The sequence below is a fragment of the Coregonus clupeaformis genome, unplaced genomic scaffold (genome assembly GCF_020615455.1).
Source record: "Coregonus clupeaformis isolate EN_2021a unplaced genomic scaffold, ASM2061545v1 scaf1412, whole genome shotgun sequence".
NCBI classification, from domain to species: Eukaryota; Metazoa; Chordata; class Actinopteri; order Salmoniformes; family Salmonidae; genus Coregonus; species Coregonus clupeaformis.
The window spans coordinates 99075-122956 of NW_025534866.1; the positions used below are offsets into that span (position 1 = coordinate 99075).

Here is a 23882-nt window from a genome sequence, read left to right on the forward strand (position 1 = left end):
TTAAGTTTCATACACACCTCCATTCCTCTGCCCCTTTTCAGCTTTGTCTGCGTCCTCTTTCCCTGTTTTGGGATTGGCCTTTTGCGGAACCGTAACCCCTGCAGAATCACACGTAGAAGGAAAACATTAACTACAGGCTCTCTCCTACTGCATCAAACACTGCTTACATTCTGGCACAGACACTAATTAGGGACTTCTCCTTAGATTGGGGGGCTGGTTTTGTGGCTATTGGACTTCCTGAGCCAGAGGTCACAGCGGGTCAAAGTAGGTCCCCACGTGTCGGACATACGCACCACCAACACAGGCTCTCCTCAGGGATGTGTTTTGTCCCCACTCCTGTACATCTTGTACAATAATAGTTGTACTAGTTTCCATCCTGACAGACACCTCGATAAGTTCGCTGATGACACTGCCTTGATCAGCCTGTTGCATGATGATGAGGAACACCATCCTTAATGACTCTGTAGAGTGGTGTGACGAATCACACTTGGTCCTCAATACCAACAAGACCAAAGAGATGTGCATAGACTTCAGGAAGCGTACAACATCTATCAGAGGTCAGAACATAGAGATAGTAGAGGAATACAAATATCTGGGTGTCCTCTTGGACAATAAGCTTCAGTGGAATAAATGTACAGACCTGATCTACAAAAAGAGTCAACAGAGACTGTACTTTCTCAAAAAGCTGGGATCTTTTAATGTTGACTGTACTATACTGAGTCTGTTTTACAAATCTTTCATTGAGATTATTGTAACTTTTTCTACTGTTTGTTGGTTTGGCAATGCTACTGTCAGCCAGAGAAATATGCTGATAAGGATTATCACCACAGCAAGTAAGGTACTTGGAGTCAAACAGACAGGCCTGGATGAGATCTTTAAGGTCAGGGCCCTCCGCAAGGCTCACAAAATCATTTTAGACCCAAGCCACCCCCTGTACCCGGACTTTGAACTACTCCCCTCTGGGTGCAGGTATAGGGCACCCCTCGGTAGGAAAAACAGAACTAGACAATAATTTGTGCCGGGTGTGATATCCCTCCTAAATAGCTTGGGCTAATGTTCCTATCGACCCAGTAAGGCCAGCAGGCTAATGTTCCTATCGACCCAGTAAAGCCAGCAGGCTAATGGTCCTATCGACCCAGAAAGGCCAGCAGGCTAATGTTCCTATCGACCCAGAAAGGCCAGCAGGTTAATGTTCCTATCGACCCAGTAAGGCCAGCAGGTTAATGTTCCTATCGACCCAGTAAGGCCAGCAGGTTAATGTTCCTATCGACCCAGAAAGGCCAGCAGGCTAATGTTCCTATCGACCCAGTAAGGCCAGCAGGTTAATGTTCCTATCGACCCAGTAAGGCCAGCAGGTTAATGTTCCTATCAACCCAGTAAGGCCAGCAGGCTAATGTTCCTATCCACCCAGTAAGGCCAGCAGGTTAATGTTCCTATCGACCCAGTAAGGCCAGCAGGCTAATGTTCCTATCGACCCAGTAAGGCCAGCAGGCTAATGTTCCTATCGACCCAGTAAGGCCAGCAGGCTAATGTTCCTATCCACCCAGTAAGGCCAGCAGGCTAATGTTCCTATCCACCCAGTAAGGCCAGCAGGCTAATGTTCCTATTGACCCAGTAAGGCCAGCAGGCTAATGTTCCTATCCACCCAGTAAGGCCAGCAGGCTAATGTTCCTATCGACCCAGTAAGGCCAGCAGGCTAATGTTCCTATCGACCCAGTAAGGCCAGCAGGCTAGTCTCTTTTTTTGGTATGTAACTGTTATGACAGTTGTATTGTCAATTTGTTTTGTATTTAAACACCACTTTAAATATGTACATGACACTGCAACAAAACTTCCCCATGGGGACAATAAAGTCAGTAAAAGTAAAGCTACCCTTGAATTTTGACTCATCTTTAGGACTGTTGGATCTGCTGGCTGGAACACACAACTTGTGTTACCTTCTGGTTGACATAGCGACTTCCTACTAAAAGTCATCAACAACAGAATTCAAATAAAATAGCAATCTATGTTATCGTGATATTCTGAGATATGCAGATGAGCATCTATGCTACTTCTGCTTTATGACGTCTTAAATTAGCTGGATGACTTGCCTGTGGTTTGGTTGATTCCATCACCGGCATTAGCTGAAGAGAGAATAGATCAGTTTAGCATTCTCAAACATCTTTGTTGTGACAATACTGAATGATGATGGGAGAAGTATGAAGATGTAACTTTTTGATTTGTAACAGGGATATGCAACCCTGTTCCTGGAGTGCTGGAGGTACTGCAGGATTTTCTTCCAACTAGGCACCACACCAGACCAACTGAGCTAATTGATCAGTTCAGTGATTGCCTAAATTCAACACACCTGGTCTTCCAGGTCGGTTAAATCAAAAACATGAAGTGCCTGCAGACCTCCAGGACCAGGGTTGTCTTCCCCTGCAGTAAATGAACGCTTTAAGCGTAAGCTCTTAAAGACACAAATCCTGCAAAGGTCTTGAGATGTTCTGACACAAGCCACATTTCTAAACCAGCAACAGTCATATCAAACAAAACAAAATGGAAACAGTTCTCAGAACTCAAAATGTCCTGATTGACAACCATGGAGCAGATCAAATAAAACAGAAGACTCACACTGAAGCACATTAAATAATTGGCTTTTGGATGTATAATCTAGCAAGGGGTGGAGGTGACAGAATCTTTATCCACAATGTTACCTCTATTGGAGACATTTAGAAAGTTCACGAATGCATAGATGTGAAGAGAAACTGTCGTATCGAGTAAATGCTGGCAATTATTGCTGTCAAACAAAGGAGTCTGCTCATACTGAACCTTTGATCATACGTTTATTCATATCACAAGCTTTCAGCATGAGTTACAGGTGTCAAGATCACCCGGAGAGCAACGTCCCAGATTGCAATGGCTGCTCTAACCTCTTTTTCCTCCAGCATATACTTATAAACAATGTAAAAATATGGGTTGCTCCCTCTGCTGTCCAATCACCTGTCTCCCCTGGGGCGTCACCCTACAACTGGCTACTTTTGAACTAAGATAAACATCCACTCTTTGTTCCTATAGAAAGTCATAATCTTCATACACGACAAAACCAAAACCAAACAGGTTATTTCAAATACTCATCACACGTACATAATTTAAAGCACATTTCCCTTGCAGATTCCAACTACATCATTCACATTTGATATAGGCTAGTCCACACACTGCTAACTTTAAACTCACATTAGTAATCACCTTCTCATACTGTATGTAGATGTCACTAAAACATGTTATTCAAATAAATGCTACCACAAATAATGTGAGTAACACATTTCTGGCAACATCTCCAAATATCGGCATTGTCAAAATGGCCCCATAGAAGTACCATGTAAAAGGTGTGTTAGTGTTACTACCTGTTAGTGGGCTGATTGTTATTATTCTGATTCATGGAGTAATCTCTAAGAGTCTATTCACCTTGTGGTCCTCTGTAGCTCAGCTGGTAGAGCACGGCGCTTGTAACGCCAAGGTAGTGGGTTCGATCCCCGGGACCACCCATACACAAAAATGTATACACGCATGACTGTAAGTCGCTTTGGATAAAAGCGTCTGCTAAATGGCATATTATTATTATTACAGCGCTGTTAACTGTATCCATGGCAACCCCAGAGAGAAACCCTGAAACTCCACAGTTGGCAACCTGAACATCCCCTACAGTTTGATAAACAGTATCCGGGGCAATAGAATTCTGATTGTTGACTGCAACCCCTGTAAAGTTACACCATCCATACAAATATTTTACAACAAACAAAGTAGAAGAGGTTCCTTTTAGGATGTACAGTTGCTTGCGAAAGTATTCACCCCCCTTGGCATTTTTCCTATTTTGGTACCTTACAACCTGGAATTAAAATGGATTTTGGGGGGGTTGTATCATTTGATTAACACAACATGCCTACCACTTTGAAGATGCAAAATATTTTTTGGGGTGAAACAAACAAGAAATAAGACAAAAAAACTGAAACGGTGTGTGCATAACTATTCACCTCCACTCCCAATGTCAATACTTTGTAGAGCCACCTTTTGCAGCAATTACAGCTGCAAGTCTCTTGAGGTGTGTCTCTATAAGCTCCTTCAAGTTGGATGGGTTCCGCTGGTGTACAGCAATCTTTAAGTCATACCACAGATTCTCAATTGGATTGAGGTCTGGGCTTTGACTAGGACATTCCAATACATTTAACTGTTTCCCCTTAAACCACTCAAGTGTTGCTTTAGCAGTATGCTTAGGGTCATTGTCCTGCTGGAAGGTGAACCTCCGTCCCAGTCTCAAATCTCTGGAAGACTGAAACAGGTTTCCCTCAAGAATTTCCCTGTATTTAGCGCCATCCATCATTCCTTCAATTCTGACCAGTTGCCAGTCCCTGCCGATTAAAAACATCCCCACAGCATGATGCTGCCACCACCATGCTTCACTGTGGGGATGGTGTTCTCGGGGTGATGAGAGGTGTTGGGTTTGCGCCAGACATAGTGTTTTCCTTGATGGCCAAAAAGCTCAATTTTAGTCTCATCTGACCAGAGTACCTTCTTCCGTATGTTTGGGGAGTCTCCCACATGCTTTTTGGCGAACACCAAACGTGTTTGCTTATTTTTTCTTTAAGCAATGGCTTTTTTCTGGCCACTCTTCCGTAAAGCCCAGCTCTGTGGAGTGTACGGCTTAAAGTGGTCCTATGGACAGATACTCCAATCTCCGCTGTGGAGCTTTGCAGCTCCTTCAGGGTTATCTTTGGTCTCTTTGTTGCCTCTCTGATTAATGCCCTCCTTGCCTGGTCCATGGGTTTTGGTGGGTGGCCCTCTCTTGGCAGGTTTGTTGTGGTGCCATATTCTTTCCATTTTTTAATAATGGATTTAAAGTTGCTCCGTGGGATGTTCAAAGTTTCTGATATTTTTTTATAACCCAACTCTGATCTGTACTTCTCCACAACTTTGTCCCTGACCTGTTTGGAGAGCTCATTGGTCTACATGGTGCCACTTGCTTGGTGGTGCCCCTTGCTTAATGGTGTTGCAGACTCTGCGGCCTTTCAGAACAGGTGACAGATCATGTGACACTTAGATTGCACACAGGTGGACTTTATTTAACTAATTATGTGATTTCTGAAGGTAATTGGTTGCACCAGATCTTATTTAGGGGCTTCATAGCAAATGGGGTGAATACATATGCACGCACCTCTTTGGACTATTTTGTGTATGTCTATTACATGAAATCCAAATAAAAATCCATTTAAATTACAGGTTGTAATGCAACAAAATAGGAAAAACGCCAAGGGGGATGAATACTTTTGCAAGGCACTGTATTTGCCCTTTAAGTTTGCATATAAGTGGAAATATTCTGCAGGTTAATGTTCCTATCGACCCAGTAAGAAAATATTCTGGGTTGTGAGATTACTGCTGTGCACTCGCACTCTCGCTTTCTATCACACAAACACAATTGGAGATACCTGTTACTAAGTAAGGGCCCTAATTTGATTAAAACAGATTTCTTGATTTCTGGGATGGGACAGAAACAACACTCCTGTCCTGTGCTGTGAGGAAGCATGTGTGCAGTGCATGGAAGTACTGAATGTGTATATGGTGCAGTGCATGAATAATAATAATAATAATAATGTTGTGTTTGTATTACTGTGGGGAGCCAGTTAGCAGGTTGAATATGGATCAGAGTCAAGTTAGGGTAAAATTACCAAACATTCCACCACAAAACTTTGTCAAAAAGTAGATCCAGGTGTCTTCGGGATATCCTGAGATGAAAAAGAGACACACAAATTTAAGACATTATCAAGACACTTTCATTCAAATGAAATGCACATTGTGTAACACTTTTGGTGAATCAGTGAGTATGAATAGTTGAACCAGGAAGAGACAGAGAATCATCCTACCATTTTTTTCTTCCACACCAAACAACCTGGGGAGTAAAAATACAAATATTTTATAACTTCTTAAAGTACAAGTCTGCATTAATATTCTGCCAGCTATTGAATATGACTTTACCCACAATTACATGCTTAAGCTGCAATAAGAAACCATTTCTGAGAGCACCAATAAACAAGCTGCATACAGTACCTGCACACCTGTAAAATAACATAGCCAGCGATTTCACATCTAATATCCAATGAACTCTAAACATATTTTTAGGTTGACACAAAGTAATTACGGTCCTTTTTGCTGATTAATTAATTCATTCAGATTAGGCTAATCCATACTGTGCGAGGTCCAAATTGGTGCCTCACTGTGACACATTATGAAGACTGTGCCCTACGGCAGGTGGTGCATCTAACCCCCTGTCTTGTCTGTAGCAGTAGCCTGAACACTACTGTAAATACAGGTAGAACAGGTATCTCCTTCAGGGGGTATAGCTCACTGTTGTTGCTGCTGTTATGTCAATCTGTGCTTCAGAACTATGTACAGTTGAAGTTGGAAGTTTACATACACCTTAGCCAAGTACATTTAAACTCCGTTTTTCACAATTCCTGAAATTTAATCCTAGCAAAAATTCCCTGTCTTAGGTAAGTTAGGATCACCACTTTATTTTAAGAATGTGAAATGTCAGAATAATAGTAGAGAGAATGATTTATTTCAGCTTTTCTTTCTTTCATCACATTCCCAGTTGGTCAGAAGTTTACATACACTCAATTAGTATTTGGTAGCATTGCCTTTAAATTGTTTAACTTGGGTCAAACGTTTCGGATAGCCTTCCACAAGCTTCCCACAATAAGTTGGGTGAAATTTGGCCCATTCCTCCTGACAGAGCTGGTGTAACTGATTCAGGTTTGTAGGCCTCCTTGCTCGCACATGCTTTTACAGTTCTGCCCACAAATTTTCTATAGGATTGAGGTCAGGGCTTTGTGATGGCCACTCCAATACCTTGACTTTGTTGTCCATAAGCCATTTTGCCACAACTTTGGAAGTATGCTTGGGGTCATTGTCCATTTGGAAGACCCATTTGTGACCAAGCTTTAACCTCCTGACTGATGTCTTGAGATGTTGCTTCAATATATCCACATAATTTTCCTTCCTCATGATGCCATCTATTTTGTGAAGTGCACCAGTCCCTCCTGCAGCAAAGCACCCCCACAGTATGATACTGCCACCCCCGCGCAGTGGTCTAAGGCACTGCTTTGCAGTGCTAACTGTGCCACTAGAGATCCTGGTTCGAATCCAGGCTCTGTCGCAGCCGGCCGCGACCGGGAGACTCATGGGCGGCGCACAATTGGCCCAGCGTTGTCCAGGGTAGGGGAGGGAATGGCCGGCAGGGATGTAGCTCAGTTGATAGAGCATGGCGTTTGCAACGCCAGGGTTGTGGGTTTGATTCCCACAGGGGGCCAGTATATAAAAAAAATATATATATATATGTATTCACTAACTGTAAGTCGCTCTGGATAAGAGCGTCTGCTAAATGACTAAAATGTAAAATGTGTTCTTCGGCTTGCAAGTTTCCCCCTTTTTCCTCCACACATAACGATGGTCATTATGGCCAAACAGTTCTATTTTTGTTTCATCAGACCAGAGGACATTTCCCCCAAAAGTACGATCTTTGTCCCCATGTGCAGTTGCAAACCGTAGTCTGGCTTTTTTAATGGCGGTTTTGGAGCAGTGGCTTCTTCCTTGCTGAGCGTTATGTCGATATAGGACTTGTTTTACTGTGGATACAGATACTTTTGTGACTGTTTCCTCCAGCATCTTCACAAGGTCCTTTGCTGTTGTTCTGGGATTGATTTGCACTTTTCTCACCAAAGTACGTTAATCTCTAGGAGACAGAATGCGTCTCCTTCCTGAGCAGTATGATGGCTGCGTGGTCCCATGGTCTTTATACTTGCATACTATTGTTTGTACAGATGAACGTGGTACCTTCAGGCGTTTGGAATTGCTCCCAAGGATGAACCAGACTTTTGGAGGTCTACAATTTTTTTTCTGAAGTCTTGGCTGATTTCTTTTGATTTTCCCATGATGTCAAGCAAAGAGGCACTGAGTGTGAAGGTAGGCCTTGAAATACATCCACAGGTACACCTCCAATTGACTCAAATGATGTCAATTAACCTATCAGAAGCTTCTAAAGCCATGACATACTTTTCTGGAATTTTCCAAGCTGTTTAAAGGCACAGTCAACTTAGTGTATGTGAACTTCTGACCCACTGGAATTGTGATCCAGTGAATTATAAGTGAAATAATCTGTCTGTAAACAATTGTTGGAAAAATGTCTTGTGTCATGCACAAAGTAGATGTCCTAACCGACTTGCCAAAACTATAGTTTGTTAACAAGACATTTGTGGAGTGGTTGAAAACCAAGTTTTAATGACCAACCTAAGTGTTTGTAAACTTCCGACTTCAACTGTACATGTACAGTGCTCTGTTACTATAAAGGTGCTGTTCTTACCTGTTAAGACGTTGAAAAAAAACGCTACAAGTACTAATATGACAACAACAACACCAACAACCCAACCACCAACTTCAGAAGGCTCTGAAATGAAAACACATTTTGTATTGATACTTTGACAGGAGTTGATCAGGTATTCAAAATAGCGCAGCATTCAAATTGTCCTACAACACTAGCAGTGTTACTGACATATCAATAAATAAGACAGTAACACACTTATGAGTGTCCACTCACCTGAGACAAACACCTCTCCAACTGGCTCACTGACTTCCCCTTCCCCACTAACATAGTTATTCAGCTTGCAGATGTACATGTAACCATTGTTTGGTTTGCCAGTGTCGCTTTTAGAGACAATAATCGCTTTGTCTAAGACCTCCCACGCTCTCCCTCCCACTTTCCAGCTGTAGGTGACGGGTTCAGCATCAGTGGTGTTGCCCTCACAGGACAGAATGCAGGAGGTTTTGTCTGGGTTACAGGATGAAGTGATTGTGGGTTTGGGGACTGCCTCTGTAAATAGAGGAAAGAAACAGGAATAATTTGGGAAAATGCTTGTGAGGCACTGAATAACCTGCTGTTTCGTTCACGATCACGCACACACATACACACATGTTTATACACACAGATGTATACACACACACACACACACACACACACACACACACACACACACACACACACACACACACACACACACACACACACACACACACACACACACACACACACACACAGAAACACTTACTGATAACAGACAGTTTATATGTCTTGTCAAGCAGTTTGCTGTTGAACTCCACAGAATAAACTTCACTGTCTGTTTTCTTCAAGCCACTGATTCTCAGCTCTCCAGTAGTCTGGTTCAGGGTTGTGCGGCCTTTGAAGGCAGCATAGATTTCCAGACCAAAATACTCGTCCCACTCTGCCACCTTGTTCTTCCCATGCTTCCATATGATGCCTGTGATGGGGCCAGGCACTGTGGACTTGTCTAGTTTCAACACGATCTCACCTCCCACTTTATGATAAAGATCTGGAAAAGCAGACACTTCATACATTTATCAGAGTATCAAAATATCCAGGGTAACACATTATGGTTAGGGTATAAATATGTAGTCCTAACCCTATTGGTATTGAACTGACTTTTTCTTTTTATGTCTAGAATTCTGCTTGCTGGGCGTAACTGGCCTATCTAGTCTGCCCATTTTGCCAGTATTTCCCCCCTCACCACCACCACTGGAGCGGAAATGTATCTACGCTACACCACAGATGAAAATCTTTGTCTACACCCTGCCTCTGAGGCTCTCCACTATTATATCACCAGCTAGGTTTCCATCCAGTTTGTGACATATTTTCATGTGAATATTCTAAAATCTGCATAAAACAATATGCACATTTTCCCACCAGAGATATATTTCCATCAAACTGACTATTTGTGGATAAAATACTGTGTGTGATGACGTAGTGTACATACAAATAACGTTTGCAGTTAAATTCCCATGTACCGAATGATAAATACAAGTTTAAAATGGGTTTCCATCACATTTTACACTCTACTGATGGTTTGTCAAAAATGTTTGCCTTATATAGACTGTTGTGTTATATAGCAAATCTGCCCAATCTGGTCTTGGCACATGCACTCTAGCCAACAGCTCACAGCTACAGTGGGGGTAAACTATCTACATTATGACATTATTATGGATAAGAGCGAGAATATTTGTATTTGTCCAACGGCAGTCAAGCATTGATCATCATGTCACCAGAATAAGACCCTCAATATTTATTTAAAAGGAGCATCAAGCTCATCACCTTGCACTTTCACCACCCTGTGAAGTTCATCATAACTTATTTCATTTGTAGCCTAATAAACTGCATGCTTTCCCGACGAGTGGTAGTGGGAGGACCACACACCATATCATCATGTGATTGCAAGTTTACTTCAATGATGGTTATTATATCAATATTTGCTTATAAAGCAGAGCAGGCATCATGGGCGGGGCTAGGGGGCCTGGCCCGCCCTACCGTACCTCTTTGCCCTTCCAAATAAAATATTGAACTATTGATCATTTATTTGACCGAGACGCACACCGACAGAAAGAGCAAAACAGCGCCCCTCTGTCTGTGTATGTGTAGAAAATGTATCTGATGCTGTCTGGACAAAAGTAGTATGGCATGTCATACTTTTTCTGGGCAGACAGGATCAGATACATGGGCTACATATAGTAAGACAGAGGGGCGCTGTTTCACTGGCTAGTTTCAGCAGAGAGGAAGAGGCGAAGCGAGAGGGCTCACTCTCGCCCAAATCTGTCCAGAATAAACCCAATGCGTTTCTATGGGCATAATATGCAGACCTAAGCTTGTCGCCTGCATTCTCGCCTTTGGGACAATGACTCGCATTGTTAGGGCGGAGACCTGAGTATCTCGTCATTACAGTGCCTTGCAAAAGTAATCATCCCACTTGGCGTTTCTCTTATTTTGTTGCATTACAACCTGTAATGTAAATAGATTTTTATTTGGATTTCATGTAATGGACATACACAAAATAGTCCAAATTGGTGAAGTGAAATGAAAAAAATTACTAAAAAGTCTAAAAAAATTTATAACGGAAAAGTGTTGCGTGCATATATATTCACCCCCTTTGCTATGAAGCCCCTGAATAAGATCTTGTGCAACCAACTAACTTCAGAAGTCACATAATTAGTTAAATAAAGTCCACCTGTGTGCAATCTAAGTGTCACGTGATCTGTCACATGATCTCAGTATATATACACACCTGTTCTGAAAGGCCTCAGAGTCTGCAACACCACTAAGCAAGGGGCACCACCAAGCAAGCGGCAACATGAAGACCAAGGAGCTCTCCAATCAGGTCAGGGACAAAGTTGTGGAGAAGTACAGATCAGGGTTGGGTTCTAAAAAAATATCAGAAACTTTGAACATCCCATGGAGCACCATTAAATCCATTATTAAAAAATGGAAAGAATATGCCTCCACAACAAACCTGCCAAGAGAGGGCCGCCCACCAAAACTCACAGACCAGGCAAGGAGGGCATTAATCAGAGAGGCAACAAAGAGACCAAAGATAACCCTGAAGGAGCTTCAAAGCTCCACAGCGGAGATTGGAGTATCTGTCCATAGGACCACTTTAAGCCGTACACTCCACAGAGCTGGGCTTTACGGAAGAGTGGCCAGAAAAAAGCCATTGCTTAAAGAAAAAAATAAGCAAACACGTTTGGTGTTCGCCAAAAGGCATGTGGGAGACTCCCCAAACATCTGGAAGAAGGTACTCTGGTCAGATGAGACTAAAATTGAGCTTTTTGGCCATCAAGGAAAACGCTATGTCTGGCGCAAACCCAACACCTCTCATCACCCCGAGAACACCATCCCCACAGTGAAGCATGGTGGTGGCAGCATCATGCTGTGGGGATGTTTTTCATTGGCAGGGACTGGGAAACTGGTCAGAATTGAAGGAATGATTGATGGCGCTAAATACAGGGAAATTCTTGAGGGAAACCTGTTTCAGTCTTCCAGAGATTTGAGACTGGGACGGAGGTTCACCTTTCAGCAGGACAATGACCCTAAGCATACTGCTAAAGCAACACTCAAGTGGTTTAAGGGGAAACATTTAAATGTCTTGGAATGGCCTAGTCAAAGCCCAGACCTCAATCCAATTGAGAATCTGTGGTATGACTTAAAGATTGCTGTACACCAGCGGAACCAGCAATTTGGGCAGCGCGCGTGGCAATAGGCCCAGCTGATTATTGAGTTACGGCTGTCAGTGAAAAGCATCTAAAGTGTGTGAAGATAATGTGTCTTGAGTATAATTTAAAATGTTGAGAAAAGGGTAGGGGTGTGTGGCGAATATATGGGCGTCTTTTCTCATTCACTCAGCTCTCCAGAATGTGCTTCGCTGTCTCCCGCCAATGCGTGCACATCAATTGTTTCATTGGGTTCATTTTTTGCCCTTTGAATGTTTATTTTCATAAACTCCCCATTACATATGTAACCAGTAGGTCTAGTAAATGTACCGTTAATCCCCGTCATTTGGTTACATTAATTACTGTTCATGCAAGTCATTTACCTTTCTCATTCTCGGAGTGGAAACGTTGTGTGCAGAGTTCACGACCTGCCTCACTTGTGAGAAACAAGTTATTCTCTATTCAATAACCATCATTTAGGAGTTGTGAATTTTTTCATAGTTTTTTTTTGGAGTGCTCCATGTGAGCAATGAGCATGTGAATGGTTTCTCTGTCCTGATAATGTTGTGGCAACGTGCGCGCCTGAACACGCCAACCTCCCAATTTAATACAATGTTGCACTTCACTAGAAATAACTCAAGTCAAGAAGATAGAAAGGGAGGCAGACATGCGGAGTAGAGACATGACTGCAATTAAAAGAACCTGCATTTTCATCAGGATATGTTCTACTGTTTTTATTTTGTTGGCTTTAGGCCTATGTATTTTACTTAGTTGATGATGGAAGTTATAGGCCTTCTGCTGCATTGGCCTATAGGCAGCGGCGACTCGTCATTCAGGGCCCCACCTGTTTTGAGCCACACATTTTTAGCAAAAATGGGCGTCTTGCCTGTTTTGCATGTTATTTTGGCATTAATACATGTCACATATCAGTTTGCAAACAATGTACAAAAAATATATATCATTGAGTTAATAAAGCTGCATACAAACATGGTCTCTTTTTTGTTTTCTTGAGTAAGGCAGCTCCAAAATGCAGGTGTTTCAGCCTAGCTCAGTGCTTTCTGTGGTGGTGGGGCAAGCCAGCAGAAAATACGGAGCGTTGTGCCGTGATTGGCTCACTGTTCTGTCATTCATGGGGACACTACATCACCGCCAAATCTAACGGTAGACCTCGAAAATTCAAGCCCCTAGGGTGCTGCCATGGATTTACATTAGACGTGCCCATCCAAGAAGGCTCAAGGTCATTGGCCACAGATAAAAGGACATCAGATCACGTTATATCTACAGTAGCTTTGATTGGACTGATCATGTCAACATCATACTTTCTAAATCTTAGCTAGCAGTCATCATCATGAATCAAGTCGACAATCTACTGGCAAATCCTTTTTAATCCTTGTCATATGAAGAGAAATAATGAAGAGAAATTATAAATAAAACGTATCGGTGCTCATCATCCATTGGACATAAACATTGCACAACAAGTTGGAAATCGCAAATTCAACAATGAGTGGTTTGGAAGGAATCAGTGACAGTGGTTAACTGCAAGCATTGCAAAGCAATCACTAGCCTGCTATTCAGTGGAGTGGCTGTATGGTCCCAAATCTGGGATTAAGGGTCTCTTTTCCAAGTTTAAAATGATAAACATTCAACATTGGCCATGCTGTCAATGAAGCATGATTTGTGCCGCGCTCAATACAACTGTTAACTCTGAACTGTGAACATTTGATTTCAAGACAACTGGGAAGTCGGGAATAAACCAGCTCAGACTGGGAAAATATGGTTTGAACGGTCATCCAACTCAGAATTGTAAATCCGGCCTCTTTCAAAAAAAGTTAGTTTTTCTCGATTTCCCAGTTGTCTTGAAAGCACCATCAATCCAGAGAATGCCAGACTTTGATGACAAAATTTGCCCATGAAGGACCGCCACCTTCCGGTTCAAGTGAGCACAACAAGTTGAGTCAAAAAATGTATTGTATGCTGCTGCATAAATGATGTAATATGCCAGGGAGATATGTATGCTGTCGCTAAGAAAGTAATACTAAGTGTATGTTGTGTAGTAAGCTGTTAGTAGCCCATTTGCCTCACCCTAATAATTTGGTCTATTTACCCCTCTTAATTTCACCTGTTGTTCTGACTTGGTGGTGCACATGTAGCCTATAACCTGTTTTAGAGAAATGTAATCATGAAATATTGTAAGATCTTTAATTGTCTGTTTATATGCCCCCTTTATTTATCCTACGGTTTGACTTGGTGTACAGGGAGAACACTGTAAGAACGGCCCGTGTTCTGAATTCTGTCGCTGTACATTTCAAAAGTGCTAAACAAATAGTTGTATTGACTACGTCCGTCCTAGCGCGCTCATTAATGTCTTAATCTAAATTACGGATTGCCTCTTATCCGCTTATCGTCCCATTATGCCATAGTTTGTACATCTCATTTGTCATTAGAAACCACATTTGTTTAAGCAAGTCAGCCATATCAGCTATGTTTTTTTAAAAGGCAGTGAATGAGGCTGAATGAACTGTTTCGCTGCCAGACAAGGCTCCGCTGATAGCCAGGTGTAGCAGTGGTAAGATGTTGAGACTGTTGTTGGGACAGCTTTATGTAGGCCCTAACAGTTTGTGGACACCGTTTGTCACCGTTATTGTGCAATTAATGTGTTATTTAGTGGTGTGTTGTGCTGTGGCTTTACTGGCATGCATCCCACTTTTTATTTTTTCACCAAGATTTACATGCTAAAATCGCCACTGCCTATAGGCTATCCCTGAGTTACATGCCTAATTTCTTTAGCCGCCAATGGATCACGGTGTATCAGTGTGTCCATATGGCAAAGGCTGGTGTGTCATGAATACCGCTTCCTGTATCTGTTTCTGCCTGTGTTGCCTGTTTTCTGTCCTGGAGTCTGTTTCCTGAGGTTCCTGAACGCACCCTGTCTGGTTGCCGGGCGACGAAGCTAGGTGGGAGATGTCTCTATTACCCGCAGCTGCATCTCATCAGCTATCTGCTCACCTGGTCCTGATCATCACCTCTCCACTTCATAACTTCTGACCTGACATCCATTCCCTGCCGGATCATTAGCCATGAACAGTATGTTGTGTCAGAGTATCAGCCTCAAAGTTACTAGAGTTAGTTTTGTTGTTTTGTACTTTTTGCTTGCCGTGTACTTACCTTCGTTTACTCTGTCTACAGTCATCCTCCCGGAACATTCACCCCACCCCTGCCTGGTCGTCGGTGGCTTCTGTGACATCATTGGATCTGCCTATTCACTCCCACCAACTCACCTCCGCTGCCCGCTCCGTCTCCTGGATTATTCTGCTTCCACATTTGAATCTGTAAAAAAATACTCACCTTTGTTCTACTCACCTTGTCCTGGTCTGCTTCTGGGTTCTGCTTTAGAGAATCGTGACAGAACGATCCGGCCAAGGATGAACCCAGCGGACCTGGACTCTGTTCGCCATGCCATTACCCATCAGGAGAGGATGTTGGGACAACACAGCACGGCGCTACAGGAGATAGCGTTGTCGGTTCAGAACTTTTCTGCCAGTCTGATGAGTATCCAGGCTCAGCTCAGTTTGCCAGTCTCAGTTTCACCCCTCTCGCCTGCCGCTTCTGGAGCTGTTCCCTTCCGTGAGCCCAAGGTTCCGATGCTAGATAAGTACGAAGGGGATATGGGAAGATGCCGTTCATTTCATATGCAGTGTGGATTAGTCTTTGATCTGCAACCCAACTCTTACGCCACAGACAAGGCCAGGATAGCTTTTGTTATTGAACTGCTGCGTGGAAGAGTTCTGGAGTGGGCTTCAGCAGTATGGGAACGACAGGACACCTGCATGGCGTCATACCAGGAGTTCACGGCAGAGATGAGGAAGCTTTTTGACCATCCAGTCCGAGGTAAGGACGCAGCTAAGCATTTGTTCTCTCTTCGCCAAGGAGCTCGCAGTGTTGCAGACTTTGTTATCGAATTCAGGACATTGGCTGTGGAGAGTGGGTGGAATGAGGAGTCACTACAAGCGGTTTTTTATCAGGGGTTGTCGGAGCAACTCAAGGATGAGGTGATCTCTTATCCTGAGCCTAGTGACCTGGACAGTTTGGTAGCATTATCTATTCGGGTGGATAACAGAGTCCGAGAGAGAAGGAGGGAGAAGCAATGGGGTCCGTCCAATCACTCAGCTACTCGGTTACCATTCGGGTCAGGAAGTGGACCAGAACGAGCCGATCAGTATTCACCACACGGGATTAGAGGAGGGGTCCTGCCTCCAGATCCTGAACCCATGCAGGTGGGGCGGCACAGGTTAACCAAGGAGGAGCACCAACGTAGACGTGAGACCAACAGCTGCCTCTACTGTGGTAACCCGGGACATTACATCTCCGCTTGTCCCCAGCGCCCGTTAAAATGCCCGGCTCGCTAAGTTTGGGAGGACTTTTAGCGAGCCAGTTTCAACCTCTCAAGAGCCCTGTCAGACCCCGTTTTCCTGCAACCCTCATGAACAAGAATCAGAGTTTAGCGATTAACGCTTTTTATCTGGTGCCGATGGCAGCTTTATGGATGCTGACTTGGTGGAACAGCTGGGGCTTTCCAAGGAGCAATTACCGGAATCCATTGAAGCTACCACTCTGAACGGCAGTCTGCTGGCACGTATCACTATGAGGACTGAACCTGTTAAGATGCTGTTGTCAGGGAATCATTCCGAGGTTATCTCCTTCTTCATTCTGCCTTCTCCCCATGTTCCCCTGGTTCTTGGATACCCCTGGCTGAGAGAACACAATCCCACGTTCGATTGGGTGACTGGCAAGGTAACTAGTTGGAGTATTGAATGTTATGCTAACTGCCTTAGGACTGCTTGTTCCCATTCTCTTCCCAGTCAGGTCATTGATTCTGCCCCCCCAGATTTGTCCCAAGTTCCTGAAACATATCACAATTTGGGTGAAGTGTTCAGTAAGCAGAAGGCTCTGTTACTTCCTCCCCACCAACCATATGATTGTGCGATTAATCTGTTCCCTGGAGCTGCCTATCCCAAGGGACGTTTATACAGTATCTCTCGACCTGAACGTGAAGCCTTGGAGACCTACATAAAGGAGTCGCTAGCTGCTGGTCTCATTCGTCCCTCGTCATCACCCCTGGGAGCCGGATTATTTTTCGTTGGTAAGAATGATGGCTCTCTTCGACCTTGTATTGATTTTCAGGGTTTGAATGATATTACTGTCAAGAACAAGTATCCCCTGCCCTTGATGAGCTCTGCTTTCGACTCCTTACAGGGTGCTACTGTGTTCACTAAGCTTGATTTACGCAATGCGTATCATCTGGTCCGGATCAGAGAGGGGGACGAGTGGTTGACTGGGTTCAATACACCTATGGGACACTTCGAGTATCAAGTGATGCCGTTTGGACTGACCAATGCTCCAGCAATGTTCCAGAGTATGGTGAATGACGTTCTGAGAGATATGATCGGTCTTTTTGTGTTCGTTTACCTGGGTGACATTCTCATCTTCTCTAAGGAGCTTTCCAGCCACGTCCAGCATGTCAAGCAGGTTCTGCAGCGATTGTTGGAGAACCGCCTGTTTGTGAAGGCAGAGAAGTGTGATTTTCACGCCCACACTACATCCTTCCTCGGGTACATCATCTCCAGGGGAGAGATTAAGATGGACCAAGAGAAGGTTAGGGCGGTTCTTGATTGGGCCCAGCCCGGTACGAGATTGCAGCTCCAGAGGTTTCTGGGGTTTGCGAATTTCTATCGTAGATTTATCCGTGATTACAGCTGTGTGGCCACTCCATTAACTGCCCTGACTTCTAGCACCAGAACCTTCTGTTGGAATCCTGAGGCAGACCGAGCATTCCTGGACTTGAAGAGCCGATTCACCAACGCCCCGATTCTCTCTCAACCTGACACTTCCCGTCAGTTTGTCGTAGAAGTGGACGCGTCTGATGTGGAGGTTGGCGCCATCCTGTCCCAGCGAAGCTCCATTGACGGTAAACTCCATCCCTGCGCCTTCTACTCTCGTCGTCTTTCGCCTGCGGAGAGAAACTACGATGTGGGTAACCGGGAGCTTCTCGCTGTGAAACTTGCCTTGGAGGAGTGGCGCCACTGGTTGGAGGGGGCGGAGCAACCGTTTATTGTCTGGACTGACCACAAGAATCTTGCTTACGTGCAATCGGCTAGACGTCTCAACTCCCGTCAGGCCAGTTTTTCCCTGACATTCCGACCTGGTTCAAAGAACGGCAAGGCGGACGCCTTGTCCCGGATGTTCTCCAAGACGGAGGAGAGTGGGGCCAAGACTGAGACGATTCTTCCCCAGAACTTCGTCGTGGGAGCAGTTACGTGGAGGATTGAGGAGGAGGTTATGGCGGCCCTTCGGACGCAGCCCGGTCCCGGTAACGGTCCATCCGGTCAGTTGTTTGTGCCAGAGTCTGTCCCTTCTGCTGTCCTCCAATGGTCCCACGCCAGCAAGATGGCTTGTCACCCTGGCGTGGCTCGGACTATGGCGTTACTACGCAGACGATTTTGGTGGCCTGCCATGGGAGAAGAGACCCGGAAGTTTGTTGCTGCCTGTCCAGTTTGTGCGCAGAATAAGAGTACCAATCGGCCCAGCTCTGGACTTCTTCACCCCCTACCTATTCCCCGGCGACCATGGTCGCATCTGGCCCTGGACTTTGTCACTGGGTTGCCCTCTTCTGATGGGAACACGGTCATTCTGACTATTGTGGACAGATTCAGCAAGTTCGCCCACTTTGTGCCCATCTCCAAGCTTCCCTCTGCCTCTGAGACGTCCGAGATCCTTGGGTTTTCAGGGTCCACCGGTTGCCCAGTGACATAGTTTCCGACCGTGGTCCTCAGTTTACCTCTGCTGTCTGGAAATCCTTCTGTTTGGCCATTGGAGCTACAGTCAGTCTCACATCTGGATTTCACCCCCAATCTAATGGTCAGGCAGAGAGAGCCAACCAGAAGATGGAGTCCACGCTGCGCTGCCTTGTCTCCTCCAACCCCACCTCTTGGGTCTCTCAGTTGCCATGGGTCGAGTATGCCCATAATACTCTCCCTACTTCTGCCACTGGGATGTCCCTCTTCCAGTGCCTGTACGGCTACCAACCTCCCTTGTTTCCTTCTCAGGAGAAGGATCTCTCGGTTCCCTCTGTCCAGGCCCACATTCGTCGTTGCCACTGGACCTGGCATCGGGCCAGAAAGGCCCTCCTTAGAGTTTCTGACCGGTATCAGCTCCAGGCGAATCATCGCCGTATTCCAGCCCCCGCTTATGCCGTCGGAGATAAGGTCTGGTTGACTACACGGGATATTCCTCTGCGGACTGAGTCGAGGAAGCTGTCACCGAAGTTCATTGGTCCGTTTGTGGTGGAGAGAGTCATTAATCCTGTGGTGGTTCGACTCAAATTGCCTAGAACGCTCAGAGTCTATCCCACCTTTCATGTCTCCTGCCTCAAGCCTGTTCTCCTCAGTCCTCTGCTGCCCCCTCCTCCTCCTCCTCCTCCTCGGATGATCGGAGGTGGTCCTGTCTACACGGTGCGCCACATCATGGATTCCAGACGGCGGGGCCGGGGTTTCCAGTATCTCGTGGACTGGGAGGGGTATGGTCCTGAGGAGAGGAGTTGGATTCCTCTGTGTCAGATCCGTGATGCTGACCTCCTTCGTGACTTCTACCGCCTCCATCCTGGTGCTCCGGGTAGTCCGCCCGGTGGCGTTCGTCGGAGGGGGGGGTACTGTCATGAATCCCGCTTCCTGAGTCTGTTTCTGCCTGTGTTGCCTGTTTTCTGTCCTGGAGTCTGATTCCTGAGGTTCCTGAACGCACCCTGTCTGGTTGCCGGGCGACGAAGCTAGGCGGGAGATCTCTCTATTACCCGCACCTGCATCTCATCAGCTATCTGCACACCTGGTCCTGATCATCACCTCTCCACTTCATAAGCTCTGACCTGACATCCATTCCCTGCCGGATCATTAGCCATGAACAGTATGTTGTGTCAGCGTATCAGCCTCAAAGTTACTAGAGTTAGTTTTGTTGTTTTGTACTTTTTGCTTGCCGTGTACTTACCTTCGTTTACTCTGTCTACAGTCATCCTCCCAGAACATTCACCCCACCCCTGCCTGGTCGTAGGTGGCTTCTGTGACATCATTGGATCTGCCTATTCACTCCCACCAACTCACCTCCGCTGCCCGCTCCGTCTCCTGGATTATTCTGCTTCCACATTTGAATCTGTAAATATAATACTCACCTTCGTTCTACTCACCTTCTCCTGGCCTGCTTCTGGGTTCTGCTTTAGAGAATCGTGACATGGTGCTCTTGCATTTAGTTGAATTTTCACTTTTAGATTTATATCATTTTAATTCAGATTTTTATGATCAACCACATGACAATAATTCTGAGAAACGAAAACATTATTATTGAAATGAAACTGTTGCATGAAAATGTGCATATAAAAATAATCATAACTGGCAAGCAGATAGGTAGAAATGGTTAAACTTGAAACTCACGAGCTGCCTATGGTCTTTATTATAAACTGGGTGGTTCAAGCACTGAATGCTGATTGTCTGAAAGCCGTGGTATATCAGACTATATACCATGGGTATGACAAAAAATGTATTTTTACTGCTCTAATTTCGTTGGTAACCAGTTTATAATAGCAATAAGGCACCTCAGGGGTTTGTGGTATATTGCCACTATACCATGGCAGAGGGCTGTATCCAGGCACCCTGCATTGTGCATAAGAACAGCCCTTAGTCATGGTAAATTGGCCATATACCACACACCCTTGAGCCTTACTGCTTAATTATAACACACATTAACAATGCAAGGGCGTCCACACAGGACGTCCCGTGGGAAAAACGGGCCCGCCTATAGAAATCAAATGCGCCATACTCTTTTGGTCCAGACAGCATCAGACACTGTAGCTAAACTGAATTAGTAGGGTGCGGTCCTTATTTCTCATTGAAACCCACATAGACTTCGTTTAAAACCATTCTGACTTTCCATGTTGAAAATCAATATGAAGAGTGTGTTTAGATTATTGTTCATCCATAACGTAGTTAAAAAATAAAAATCTGTGATAAGAATCCCATCGGCGGATGCGCTTCTAACATGAAGTTACAGCGCACATAGTGTTCATAAAGCACATTATCTTGCATATACATACTGTTCATGATAATCAAAGATGTCAAATATTATGATGTGATGTTGTAGACTAGGCTATACAATAAGCACAAAATAGCAAACAACCAGCCAATATTAGGTAGGCCAAATGTCAGGTTCGCCCCTGCCAGTCGGTTCAACTTACCTGCGGAGATCATTTGCGCCAGACAAAGCCATACGATGAGCGTTGGTTTGGGCATATTTGCTGCTAGTTTGTTTGTAAACATAACACATAACAGTAAATGAGACATGCTAAAACACTGTGTGGTTCATCTAGCCTACTTCTGATCTTTATTTCCTGAGGCTGTGAAAGTGAAAGTAATTAGGTTTAGTTCCTCCCTTTGTATGACCTCACGGGTGAAAATAAAATAACGTGGTGGAATATAAAATTATGTTCCATTTGACTTGTAAATAATGTTTAATAGCTGCAATACAATCACAATATAACTACACCTGGCATTATGTTTATATGCCATAATAACTGTAATATCAATTTTTTCTAACCACTTCTGGAATGTTCCTTGCTGTAGTCGTGCCCATACCGGGTGTTTGATGCCTCCCTGTGTGTATAATTGGCTACAATGTACATAATTACATATATAATTTAGAATTGATAGGATCACTGTGCTATAATGTAACAACAGTTGGCAATACTGTAATATTCAAAGGTAACTTAATAATTATATTTCATTTAATTTTCCTCCTGTCCACTGAGTGAGGGATTTTGATTCACCAGCCTAGCCATTAACCTATAGGCTTTGAGGCATGCACACACATTTTAGTAGAGTAGATAGTGTACTGTCGTATCGGGTGAATGGTGGCAATTATTGCTGTCAACAAAGAGTCCGCTTATGCTGCACAATGATTAGAGGCTTTTATTAATATCACAAGGTTACAGCATAAGTTACAGACCCGCGGTGTCTGGAGAACGGCGTCCCAGATTGCAATGGCCGTTCTGCCTTCTCCTTCGGTTTTCCCCCTACTTATAAACAATGCAAAAAGATGCTCCCTCTTCTGGCCAATCACCAGTCTCCCCTGTCTACAACACACTTCCTGTCTGTTGTATGTGACGTTACACTAAAACATTCCCTCTTGATACTAAAATCAACATTCTTTCAGTTCCACTTAAAAACATTTAACAAAAGCATAATCCCAATACACGACAGTACCTACATGCTGTGGCTCTGAGACCAGCTGACAATCATGGACTGCTTCTATCAGGAGTGTCTGTACTGTCTGACACTGAGCTAGTGCGTCTCCTCAGACCTGATAGGCCAGGTGTTCCTCCTTCTCCATCTACCTGACCACTGCTCCTCTGGGTTTCCATTGTTTTCACTATGCTTTTTCTTGTTCTCCACCCATCTGATAGCCATGATAGTGTCTTATAGATGGTGGTCTTGTTGCAACACATGGTGGGGGATTGTGGGGGAATGCCGTTGTTTTAGGAGAAGTTGGGTCTTGATGTTTGGGAATTCGGTATGGAGGTGTTTGTTTTGAAGAAATTATGTTCTTTCCCTCCTCTCTCTCTGACGCTCCATCTTCATCCCTTCTCTGAGGGGTTGGTAGAGACCTCTGACCGTCAGTCTGGCTGTTGTGTGTGGCTCTGCTGGATTCCTCCTCTTGCTCCTCTGACTCTGGCTCCACCTCAGAGTTAATGTCCTCCTGTTGTCTTTACATCATTCTCCTCTCCCTCACCCTCTTGCTTTCCCTCTTTCTCTTCCTCCCCCTCCCTCCCTCTCTCCAGCTCATCTTTCCTCTGTCTCTCCCCATCAACATCTCTCATTCCTCCTCTCTCCATGTTGTATCTCCTGTCCTCTCCATGTTGTCTCTCCTGTCCATCTCTCTTTCCCTCTCCATCTCTCTCTCCCTCTGTCTCTGAGTCATTTCCTTTGTCACTTTCCTCATGTAACCCCTGGTCAGCTCGGTTCCCCCACTGTTTATCTTGAACCTGTTGGGAGTATTAGATTGTGTTTCAGGCTGTATCCATTGCTGGCAAGTGGCATCTGGTTGGGCTTTGGAGGGGGTGAGATGAGCCCATCCTCTTCCTCTCCCTCCCTCACTCTCTTTCTTTACTTTCCTCTCTCTCTCTTTCTCTCCCTCCCCCTCTCCGTCTTCACATTCCTTAGTCGGTGTCCTCATCTGAAATGTAGGCTGGTTGGAATCTCGGGCCTGATTCTGGCTATTACTCACAGAACCACCTACAGTTGAAGTCGGAAGTTTACATACACCTTAGCCAAATACATTTAAACTCTGTTTTTCACAATTCCTGACATTTAATCCTAGTAAAAATTCCCTGTCTTAGGTCAGTTAGGATCACCACTTTATTTTAAGAATGTGAAATGTCAGAATAATAGTAGAGAGAATGATTTATTTCAGCTTTTCTTTCTTTCATCACATTCCCAGTGGGTCAGAAGTTTACATACGCTCAATTAGTATTTGGTAGCATTGCTTTTAAATTGTTTAACTTGGGTCAAACGTTTCGGGTAGCCTTCCACAAGCTTCCCACAATAAGTTGGGTGAATTTTGGCCCGTTCCTCCTGACAGAGCTGGTGTAACGGAGTCAAGTTTGTAGGCCTCCTTGCTCGCACATGCTTTTTCAGTTCTGCCCACAAATGTTCTATAGGATTGAGGTCAGGGCTTTGTGATGGCCACTCCAATACCTTGACTTTGTTGTC

The 23882-nt window shown here is 44.5% G+C and overlaps 1 protein-coding gene across 1 annotated transcript; it reads right to left on the minus strand.

Annotated features, from left to right (window-relative positions):
* On the minus strand, nt 1-20354 carry LOC123486989. The gene is made up of 5 exons (XM_045218165.1): nt 20309-20354; nt 9135-9416; nt 8627-8899; nt 366-548; nt 1-98 (listed from the first exon to the last, which is right to left on the minus strand). Exons 1-5 carry the CDS (start codon nt 20352-20354, stop codon nt 1-3), a joined length of 882 nt encoding a protein of 293 aa, XP_045074100.1.
* Between the last annotated feature and the right edge of the window lie 3528 nt (nt 20355-23882).

Coding starts and splice junctions, on each gene's coding strand:
- LOC123486989 (XM_045218165.1), bottom strand. CDS start 20,354: ATGTCACGATTCTCTAAAGCAGAACCCAGAAGCAGGCCAGGAGAAG. Junction 549..8,626: donor TGGAGAGGTGTTTGTCTCAG/GTGAGTGGACAC, acceptor GACCTCTGATAG/ATGTTGTACGCTTCCTGAAG. Junction 99..365: donor GTCTGTCAGGATGGAAACTA/GTACAACTATTA, acceptor GTGATTCTGCAG/GGGTTACGGTTCCGCAAAAG.